At 45.4% G+C, this 11895-nt stretch overlaps 1 protein-coding gene across 2 annotated transcripts in view; it reads right to left on the reverse strand.

The window, feature by feature from the left end:
* The window catches only part of TBC1D4 (TBC1 domain family member 4), a 162963-nt gene extending 157603 nt beyond the window's left edge, over positions 1-5360 (reverse strand). The window contains exon 1 of one of the 2 annotated variants that reach the window (XM_039533518.1): positions 4415-5360. In XM_039533518.1, the coding sequence (XP_039389452.1) occupies positions 4415-4885 (471 nt within the window). In that variant the 5' untranslated portion in view covers positions 4886-5360. The remainder of the gene's footprint in view (positions 1-4414) is intronic. The other variant, XM_039533512.1, reaches the window with a different exon arrangement.
* Positions 5361-11895: the final 6535 nt, after the last annotated feature.

The following is an 11895-nucleotide window of genomic DNA, read 5'->3' on the forward strand; positions in this document are numbered from 1 at the left end:
ATTGTTCTAGTGCAGTGCCTTTTTTTTTTTAAATTTTATCAGACAACTAACATACATCTGAAGTGGTCTACCATTTTATCTACAGCCTGTACAGCGATTACAGAGCAAGGATCTGGGTTACAACTTGGCTGCCTCAGGCTCCTGACTCTGCCAGACTACCCACAATAGTTCTTATCTCACCCTTACTTTATAGGCAAAATGCTCCATTATTTCTGCTTTGCCTTAGGCCAGTCTAGTCCCATTAACTCACAGCAGCAACAGAACAACAGAACACTGAAGCTACTGATCAGGCTACGCTATACAGAGGGCTGTACAATGGAAAATTTCCTTCTTCCCAGCTATGCGGTCCTTGAGTTACATTTGAAATGCTGGAGAGGTGCACACTTTGATCACTCTTCACAAGGATTTTTAAATGAAACCTAAAATGTACAGTACCATTTTTTAAAATGTCAGCTAAGTACTTGTCTAAGAAGGAATGCCATTGTTGTGCAAGAGTCTTCACTACTAAATATCAGATTGTTTACAAATCAATTGTATTTGGTACTATACAAGTTACCAGTCTTGTTCATGTTTCATGCAGAAAATGAGAGTTCTACTTCATCATGTGAAATAGCAAATCAGACCCTGAACCTTTTCCTAAGGAAGAAGTATGTGATTTAGGAAATTTAAGATGATTGTCATATACCATTAAGATTTACATTCAGACTCCACTTCTAAAACAAATATGCCTGCTTTGTATATTTCATTTTGTGAGCTCAGGTGGGGTTTGAAAACTTTGCTGATCAATGTGAAGTTTTCCCAGATAATGAAAAGAGGGAAGTAGGGGCCACTAAACCATCAATTTCTGCAGATTCTAGATTCCATTCATTTTATTTTTTTGAAAGCTTCTAGTTTCAGTAGTTGCGAAGAAAACATTCTAAATATAAAGTGAGACAGTGCTGTCATCTTAAATACTCAGATAGACACCATGCCTCCTAAATTATTCCCAAGTGAAAGCTGTGTGAAACTAACAACTCTGCTATTCAGTAGCCAGCATTGAAATGAATAAGAATCCTAGTCTATTTCGGTCAGCTGTTTCTTTGCAAAGTTATGAGCAGTAGCAAGCACTGCAGCTCTTCTGAAAGAGAAGAGAAGAGCAGCAGATTTTTTTCCTTCCCAAGCCCATCAATCAGAAGGTTCTGGGACTCTTCCCACTCCCATTTCCAGCACCCGAGAGCAAAATACTGAGACCTTGCACAGAGGCCAGGGACAGAAACCCTGTAAAAATCTCAGTATTCACCATCATGCTGACAGCTGAGAACTTCTGGGCTAGGCTTCTTGCTAGAGTACTATCTCTGAATCCAGGTAGAGCCCTCCCTCCACCCCCATATTTTTCAGATCTGCCTAAGACTAGTGGGTGTTTCAAATGACACCCAGTGACATTTTTCAAGATCTATCTTTAAATCTTCAGCAATCGTAAATAACCTTGCCAGATCTCTGCTGCAGTACAGAACTGGCCTTTATGGAACAGGTGCTTATGGCAACATTTGTTACAAAAATAAAAGGAAGGCGAAAGAAAGAAATTGTACTAGTGGTACTGTACTTCTGAAATGAGATTCTGTGAGTGGGGAAAAAAACTTCACTACCAGAACTGGGTGAAACTGGCAAAAAAAACAACAACCCTTAACATGTGATTAAATTTCAAGGTGCACAATTTGTTTGTGTGGAATTTCTAGACCACTGGTGCAGTGAAAAATCTACAAAGGCTATGTATTCAAATATACACTTTACTGTGAGTGACTGCTGTTTGTTACAACATGGGGGAGGGGGAGGGTGCCTGCACCTTCGAGAGGCTGTATGGTCTAACTAGTGGACTGAGCAACAGGCTGGGAGCCACTAGCTTCCATGTTCTGTTCCCAGATGTGTCATTGTTTGGTCTTAACTACAATACTAAGCACTGCCCTCTTGAAAGTCAAAAACTACCATTTTACCTTTACAGTTCATAGAAAGTTGGTTACTTCACTACACTAGTGGAAAGACTACACTACACTCTGACTCCCTTCCTCCACTTCAGAGTAACTTGACCTGTTGTTCGCACTAACAGTCAAACATTTACAGCAAAAGCAAAGAAGTCTTGAAATAGGAGCATAAAAAACTGTTTAGGGTAACGTACACCATAACCACCACACATCTCAACTATTCCAGAGAACTGTGGTTGTATATTCTACCATCTTCTGATAATATCCTTGCGGTTTCTCAAGTGTAGAACTTGTAATTCTAGGAGGAACACTGTGCTTTTCCAGGTCAGCAACTCACACCTCATTCTGTTCGCTCAGAGCTATGGGTTAACTGCTTAAGACCTGCACAGACATGGCAAATAATATGTTAGCTCAATCTCTCCCACTGGCAGCAGAATTGGGGAGGGAGACAGCTTTCTGCCTGATCTCCGTCACGGCAGGCTGAAGCCATTAACATGCTTGAAGTCCCACAAATCATAAGGCTGGCCCTGCGTCTACGCCAGTTAATTTTATTCTTTGTCTTCAATGCCAAAACTAAGTAACCTCCAACTGGTAATGAGTTTTATTTTTCAGTAAGTGATAACTTACAAAAAAAATCTTACTTCTAGGATATATCTTAAGATGATACATAGTCAAAAGTGGATAAGTGTTTTATAGTAAAACTTGTTTCTATTAATAACTTCCTCCCTAACATAAGAGTGCTTTGCCTATACATATTTTTTTAAAATTTAATTCTGTGTTTTCTTCTGTGGAGTGCAGTGGAGAATCTATAGAGAATGATCTATAAAAAGTAGCATCCAAAATGCGAATGAAAGAAATAAGATCCATGCATACATGGAATAATACTGAATGGATATGTTACACCCCCCTACTGTCCCCATTATTTCCCTTCTGTCCATGTAATAATAGGACCAGCATGGACCTATATAGGAGATGCACTTAATGATTCTGATTTAGCATTCACTCAAGTCAAAGAGAATCTTTCTGTTGACTTTGATGTGTGCTGCATCAAGCCCTGTACACAAATTAGTATCATGTATACACCTACACTACTCCACATTAACTACTTTAATCTTGAGCACTTAACTTGCTGAAACCCAAGTTAGTATTCTAGAACCTTGGCAGTCAGTTGTTTTACACTCCTCTCTCTCTCTCTCACCCCCTTGCTCCCTTCACCTCAAAAAAAAAATCTGTTCAGTAGCTCCAGATGTGTTGATTAAATGGCTTTGATAGACTCCAGTGCATATAACCAGTCATATTCCCTCCACCCCCATATATTTGTGTAAACCTCTGGGGGAGCTGCTCATGTTGCTCAAATAAAATACTATCACTGAAAGATTGCTTTCCTGCCATTACCATATTAACATAATTATCAGCTCTACTTGTCAAGGTTGCTGTTCCCCACATGATCAGTATAGCCAGGAGAAAGGAGTCCTCTGTGCATTAGATGCAACAACCAAAGCTTCCTACAGAGCCTGCAAAAATACATACTTTCAGCTAGCTCTTTCAGTTGGCACCAGCTCAACAATGTCCCCTCCCAGATATTACTTCTTTTATAAACACTCCTGAATGTGCCTGGCACAGCCAGGTGTCTTTACCATGACTTGAAAGAGAAATATGGCCCTGTTGTCGTTTATGGTGGTCTGTAAAGAGCAGACAGGGCATATAGTGCTGGCTATTCTGCTTGTTTCTAATGGCTATGCCACAGATTAAGGACAATTTAAAATACATTAAATATGTTTACTTCTCTTCAGACCACTGTGGTTACCACAGTGATGTTATGTGATCACAAATGAGACCAGGTGGTCCATGAGAAGGAAAAGGTTGAGATGGTCTACTCTTTGCATGACCTCATTATGAAAAGGTCGAGAAGCCCTGAACTAGCTCATGGGCATGCTCTACATTATGGAACAAAGTAGATACAAAGTGTTCTCCCAACAACCCTCAACATTATGAAGCCTGCTACTCACCTCTGTATTAATACGGCCCAGGATGAGCTTGGTGTAAGAACCTGAACTATGATTCATACACACCAAAATGCAGAGTTAACCAGAAGCTTTTGTGAACAGTCTGATATTCCTTCCACTTTAGACACTGAAGCCTTTGAAAAGACCCTCTACCCACAGCCCCCTGGAAAACCTCTCTTCCCCCAGTCCTCTCTATTGATCCCAGGGACCCCGCTCAGAATACCACTGCCTAGATCTCAAAGCGCTTCGCAAAGAAGCCATATCCATACCCTCCTTCTCTATTATCCTCTTCGACAGTCCACGTGCCCATATACTAGTGGCGCCTGAAGGCTCCCCATGTCTACCGTCTCTGAAGAGCAGCCTCTTTATTCCCCACCACCACCGGGAGGGGTTCCCACCACCCTATTGTCCCCTGAGACGCCTCCTACTCCGGGCAGCCCCAGCACTTGCCTGGTTGGGGTCAGTGGCCCGGAAGACGTGGCAGGCCACCTGCGACTCGGGATTGTCGGGCTGCGCCTTGATCAGGTAGGCGAAGTAGGTGAGGTCGTGGCTGTTGTGGATGAAGCGGGAGATGTGCTGCGCCTTGTGCTCGAAGATGAAGACGGCCGGGTTGGCGCTGCCCGGGCTGCCGCTGGAGGTGGCGGGGACGCAGCGGAGGTTCGGGGAGCCCAGGAGCAGCAGCACCTCCCGGGCGGGCACCGAGCTACCCAGGGGTCCGCCAGGGTCCTGCCTTTGGCTGCGCCGGCGGATCTCGGCCATCAGCCAGGGGAGCATGGGCAGCGTGGTCCGTCTGTCCAGGCAGGACCAACCCACATACCACAACCTGAAGCGCTTCTCCCCTATCGCCCTCCCCGCGAGCTGAGGCTGCGGCTCCGGCTCCAAGGGGTGAGGGAGCGGCTCGTCCTGGCCCTTCTTCTCCATGGTAAGGCCCCTGACAGCAGCCGCGGGGTGCAACGTGCTGCGGAACAGCCTCCAGCCGCTGACCCGGGCAAAGGGAGAGCGGCCCCCAGGTGCAGTCAGAGGGGCCTAGGCAGGCACAGCTGATCCGTGGAGCGGGGACCCCCTAACCGTGCATCCTGCTCGGCTTCCCCCCGCTACACTGGCAGAGCAGGACTCCGCGGGAGCTGCTGCTGCCCCTCAGCCTTTCTACGCCTGAGCTGGCGGCTGTCACACCCCTCCGCCCCGCCTGGGCTGCTGCTGCAAGCTCCCCGGCGAGCCCCGCTCGGCAGGCAGTGGCGCGAGCAAGCAAGCGCTGTTCCTCGCTGCTATCCCGCCGCCACCGCCTGGCTGGTGCAAAGCCTCCGCCTCCCTCCCCAGCCATGCGGGGTCAGCACCAGTGCGAGCGCAGAGGCAGGGAGGGGGCCGGTTCTCCCTCTTCCTAGTGGCTCTGGGGGTGGAGGGAAGGAGCTACGCTCCAGCCGGGGCTCTCCACTCGCAACCCCAGCCAAGGAGGCGGGAACTCGCCCGCCCCATAGTCAAAACAAAACCAAACGTGGCCTGTCCACGCCCACCCCGCCGCCGCCTCCTGGCGCTGCGCTTCCGCCCGCCCCGCCAGGTGTAAGAGCAGGCTCCGCTCCGGCTCCGAGCGCGCCCTTCCTGCTTCTGCATCTGCACATGCTCGCGCTCCGCGGGCAGCCCAACGAGCATGTGGGAAGGGCCTGCACATGCCCACCAGGAAGGAGAAGCTGCTGCCTCTTCCCAGCGCTGTACTGTTGCCTCAGCTCTAGTGAGGCTCGGCTTCCCTGAAACCCACAGGAGCAGGATGGGAAGGGAGGGACAGGGAAGAGATGGGATATGTGGAGGGGGGAAGAGCTGAGCTGAGAGGGAACGGAGCAGATCCGAGACGTTGCAGGGAATAGAAGAAAAAGCTTATAAAAAGATGTATAGGCTTTAAAATCTGGATCTCTATTTCCAATACTGGAACCGAAAACATCGAGAGCGATAGAAAAAGTATAATTAGATTCAGGCCCCAATGCGGCAAGCTGAGCTGTGCGGGAGGATCACTGAGCCCCCATGGATCAGGACCGTGCTAACTATCTCCTTGTGCCTGAACAGTTTCCCCCGCCCATTAATGCGACTAATTGTTTTGTTTGCAGTATTGTAAGACTTTCCTTTGCACACCCCACACAGTAAGAAAAAGATTTTGCTGCAAAAACGAACCCAGCCAGTAAAGAACAGTACATAATACAGCAGCATCTCACTCTTGAGTGATTTTCAGGTCAGATTTTTTTTTCTTAAATATTTTCATTTTTGCAAGTGGTTTTTTTAGGCTGTTTTCTTCTTATAATGATACCTCTTTTGATGTCAAAGTTGCCACCTACTGTAAATGTTTTTTTTTTTTTACTTGAAGACACATATGGACAATTCCTTTTCAATCCCATACCACCCATGTTCATGACACTGAAATATTTTTCTTGACTATTTCCTTTTGTACATATTTGTGGTATCAAATAGCAATAGCTTCAAGCCTTAGTTAGTTCATAGTAATATAGTGTAATGGTTATCATCTTAACCAATACAGTTGCTTGAACCAGGAACTTCTGGAGCTGAAAGCTTAAGTGTCTACAACTTGAGCTGAAGAAGCAGTCTTTAGTCCTAGGGAATTCAACAGCCTTACATCCTAATGCCACACCCGTCCACAAACTCTTTTCTACACTAAACTTTAAACGCCACTTAAGCTCACTTTAGAGAACACACATAGAGAGACAGACACAAATAAACTTAAAGGGCCTACCTACTCGTTGGGAGAGGCTCCTAACGAGAGTTAGGTGTAGGTGGTCGGATTGCAGTTAGACTATTAGCCTGGGGTGGTGTGGGCCGGGTTCACCCCTGGTCAGCAGGGCATCTGGAACACTGGGCAAACTGGCGCAGGAGACAGGAAAAGCCCTGGAATGAAAAGCCCCGCAAACTTTGAAAATTTTGCGCTTGCAAGTGATCACGTCAGCACGTAGTTAAAAAAAAAAAAAAAAAAAAAAAAAAAAAAATCCAGCATGGAAAAGCATGAAAGCAGTGATAAGGGCAGGCAAATCTGTTCTATCAGCGCAAAAAAGAAAAGAAAAATCAAAAAAAAAAAAAAAATCAAAAAAAAGCCATCAGCCAGAGACAGCACGCACGATGCACGCCAATGGAAAGCGAACAAAAAAGAGCAAAATGACAATGAAGGCTCATGGACTGGAATGAAGCTCTCCTCCAGTTCACTCAGAAAAGTATTTGCATTTTGCATTCATTCCAGGCTTTGCATGGGTCAAACACAGTGTCGGTCAGGGTCAGGCCAGGCAGCCCTCCCGCGCCCCCCCCCCCCCCCCCCCCACCCCCAGAAGTGAAACCACCTTTCTCTTTTTTTCCTCTCCTGCTCTATTTCTGCTACAGCATGCTATGCTGCACCAATCAAGCACTCTGCAGCAAATGCTGCAACATGCTTGCTGCTGCCTGCCATATGGCTGATATGGATATGGCATCCATATATCATTGGCATCATCAGCCTATTGGCACATGGAGCAGTGCTGACTGGGCACCATGCCGGTCAGCATAGGTGAGGGGGATTAGCGTTCCAGGGTTAATTTTTTCCTGGTGGCTGTTGGTAGGGGCTGGCAAGCAACAGGGCTGCTGCTCAGGGGCATCAGCCCCATCATGGCCCCCCACCCCCTGGAAGAAAAGATTCAATCAGCCCCTGCTTTGGCAGCTGCTCTCTCGGGCTCCTCAGCTGCTGCTGGCTGTCCTGTGTCTGCCTGCTCTGGAGCTGGCCTTCCTCTTCTTCTCCTCTCTCTACTTCTTCAGTATGTCTTTCCTGCATTCTTTATTACTTCCATCACATGGGGGGGGGTGGGGTGGGGAAGGCCAGGGAGGCAGGGAAGGGAGAGAAGGGGGTTGGGGGAAGGGCAGGCACCCCCTGTGAATAGCATGCATATACATCAAGCTCATTCTGACACAGAGCAGCTGTGCTCTCTCTCTCTCTCTCTCTCTTACAGTGGTTCTCTCTGCCCATCTCTGCCCATTCTAGGCAGAGGACTTTCTATTTAAAAAATTTAAAGAGGAGAAGGGAGGGATTTCATTTTTTATTTTTGCTTTTCCTTTGGCTGGCTGGCCAGGGGCAGGTATGCAGCAGCAGCAATGTGCAAGTGGCAGTAAACTCATTTACATTATCATTCTTATATGGTATGGTATGGTGTGTGATGGGTGGGTATGGCTGCTGCCACCATCTCAAAAGCAAAAAAAAGCTGCTGTGCTGCTGCTGCTGAATCGCCTGTGAGCGCCTCTGGTACAACACACACACAAACAACAACAAAAACAAAAAAGGCATGATTGCCATGCCATCTGCCATGGCATCTGGGGCCAGGGAAAGAAAAAAAAAAAAAATTTGCTGTCTGCCCAGAGAGGGAGGAGAGGAAGGAGACACATTTACCCAGAACCACCACCGACAATTTTTTTTTGATTTTGCCCCATCAGGATCAGGGATCTCAAAGGGGGGGGGGAGGGGGGGGGGGACTGGGAACTATGGGAATAGGAATAGCCATCCCACTAACAGCTCACCAGAAAGAAATCAACGCTAGCCTGGACCGTGACACACACACCGATTTATGTGTTGTGTGTGGTGCCCGCACGATTTTATACAATCTGTTTTGCTAAACTGGTTTATGTAAATTCGGAATAATCCTGTAGTGTAGACATACCCTGTGACTCAAGGACATGTAACACATATTGAGCAGTGGATTATTATTTGCATTACTGTAGTGGCTAGGAGCCCTAGTCAAGGACCACTTTGTGCTAGGCACTTTTCAACAGAACAAAAAACAGCCCCGCCACAAAGAGTTTGCAGTCTTTAAGACAAGAGACAACAAATGAATACAGATAGAGGGGAGTACAAGGGAACCATGAGACAATATTGAACAGAAACTACAGCTAATCAGAAAGGGAAAAGGCAATGCTAATAACATATCAGAGGGGTACCAGTGTTAGTTTGGATCCACAAAAACGAGGCATCCGGTGGCACCTTAAAGACTAACAGATTTATTTGGGCATAAGCTTTCATGGGTAAAAAAAACAACAAACCATTTCTTCAGATGCATGGAGTGAATATTACAGATGCAGGCATAAATATACTGACACATGAAGAGAAGGGAGTTACCTTACAAGTGGAGAACCAGAGTTAACAAGGCCAATTCAGTCAGAGTGGATGTGGTCCACTCCCAATAACTGATGAGGAGGTGTCAATACCAGGAGAGGGGAAATTGCTTTTGTAGTGAGCCAGCCACTCCCAGTCCCTATTCAAGCCCTAATTAATAGTATTAAATTTGCAAATGACATATGAATCTAATAACATATGAATCTCATTGTTAATATATAATTCCAAAAGTGGCTGAGATTGGAAAAGGTGCCTCCTCCAAGCAGCAGCAAATCATATCTCCAAGAAGCCTTTTCAATTAGGAAAGCAGAAACAAATTATTATTGTTTGCTGGTTTTCCCAATAAAATAGCATTTTGTATTTTAGATACAATTATAGATAGGGTGTGCCTTTCATCTCCTAAGGACATGCTCCAGTTTTATTGAATGCTTCTCTAAAGCAGAGAGTGAAGACATGAGGAAAACTAAAAATATGTGAAACTTGAGACTGAAATTCTGGGGTTTATTCTAATGTGTGCGTGTGTGTGTCTTGGTACAGCATCTGTAAAATAGCCAGAAATTTCTCTTTTTATTACTGTTGCTGCCCACTTATGTAAAGCTATTTGATTTAATGTTGCATTTGGTTGACTTGCTTAATGTGATGTTAGATGTAGTTATTTTGATCTACCCAATTTATTTTTAGTGCTAAATTCTTTATAAACCTATATACATTTACATAATTATCTCAAAAGTACCAATGTTTAACTTCTCAACCTTTAATCCAGCTACCATAAAGTTTCAGTTTTCAAAACCACTCCTTTCTCTTCTCAACTTCAATCTTTTAGCATCTAGCCAGGCCTTCGCCAATGAATGTTTAGATGGTGCAGCCAGTGATGCAATGGTGAGTGACAGGTGCCACTTAATAAACCTGTCTCTCCAGGAGAAGCTCCAATGGCTTTAGGCAGAGGAGTGCCTATGGGTCGAGTAGTAGAACCCCCGGAGGGAAGGAAATGTCCCCAGAAAAGCAGATGAGCCTGAATTTTGTTGGCCAACAGTATCCACTCTATTGGGACCATACCCATCTAAAGAAAAGGCGCAGTTACGGATGCAATAAGGTGGGTGCTTTCTTCAACTCAGAGCAGTGTTCCTGCTAGAAACTGCAGCAGGCCTTGAACTTTGTCTTGCAATTGGAATTCTATAATTCTTGTCAAGAGAGAAGGTGGAGGGCCTATAGCAACCCCTTCCTTCTTTGTTTTGTCTAAGCGTATGCGTCGAGGGTCTATGTTCAACGGTTGCTCATTCAGGTAGAGAAGGACCTAGGTGTTGGCAGTGGCTCAGATCTCCAATCAGCCCTATTTAGGGGTGGCCTGCTTGCCCCAATCTGGGGAAGACACTAGGAATGGTGGGTTCAAAAAGCTCCCTTCCAACTTCTTTCCAGGCGCTAAACTAATCAGTGCTTGCTGCAATGTTCATACTATGTTAACTAGACTTGAACTGGAAGATTCTGAACTTTGGAAAACAGCCATAACTGATGGAGAACTACATCAATTGGGCATTGATATTACAGCCCTCAGTGAGACAAGACTTTCAGAAATTGGATCAGAGAAATTATGACTTCTATTCATCTGGGAAACCTGACAATGAACCAAGGATACACAATGTTGGATGTGCTGTCAAGAAGTCTGACTTCAGTGCATGTGCCCCTCTGGTACCTATCAATGAGAGAATCATGCAGCTGGATATAAACACAAACTCAAGAATCTGACTCTTCTGTCCATTTATGGCCAAAGACTCGATTATTCCAAATAGCAAAGAGGAGTTTTAATAATTTGTTCCAGCTGAGAATAAGTATGTTTTTTCCAGGGACAGACTCGCTTGTGTGGGTAAGAATTGGGAGCACTGGGGACACATCATTGGTCAATACGGCACAGATAGCCGCAACAAAAATGGCCAGCTGTCCTTGAGCTTTGTGCCTCTTGTGAGCAGATAGTCTCAAACACCTATTTTGCTGGCAGGTAGCAGCAGCCACAGAAAGGTCACATAGAGGCACCCTCACTCAGCACACTGGCATCAGCTTGACCTCATCCTGATCCATCGCAGAAACATTTGCCAAGTATTGCATGTTTGATCAATGCATAGTCCTGATCGTGACACAGATTATGCTGTTTTGGGGCCAAGCTCTAACTGCATCTTTAAAAGATCTGTTATGCAAAGCGAAAAGGTAAACCTTGCCTCAACATCACTAACATGAAGGATTCTGATACTTGTGTAAAGTTTCAATGTGCACGCGAGCTTGTTTTTGAAAATGATCCACCTGCTTCCCCTGATTTTGACATCTTGTGGGAAAAATTTAAGAATAAGACAGTGGCTACTGCCAAGGATGTCTTTGGCACAACCAAGAAAAAATATCTTGATTGGTTTGCAGCATCTGAACATCTGCTGCTCCCACTCATAGAAAAGAAAAAGCAAGTTCACCTAACTTTACTTCAACAATCACCTAAGGCCAGAACTCTCAAATTTAAAGAGGCTAAGGCTGCGGATCAGAAAACCATCAAAGAAAGTGCCCAGAAGTATTAGCAAGACCCGTGCAGAAAGATTCACATCTGCTTTGAAATAGGGTACCATTGTGGTACCTATAATGGAATTAAAAAGGCCCTTGGTCCATCTTGTAAAAAGACTGCAAACCTGAAAGTGAAAGATGGTACCATATTAACTGACACTCAAAAATGACTTGACCGATGGACTGAGCATTACAAAGACCTCTACTCAAAGAATGTCATTATCTGTGACACTGCCTTAGGGCAAGTCTACATGTACACTGCTACATCGGC

This window comes from Mauremys reevesii, linkage group 1 (genome assembly GCF_016161935.1).
Source record: "Mauremys reevesii isolate NIE-2019 linkage group 1, ASM1616193v1, whole genome shotgun sequence".
In the NCBI taxonomy this organism is placed as follows: Eukaryota; Metazoa; Chordata; order Testudines; family Geoemydidae; genus Mauremys; species Mauremys reevesii.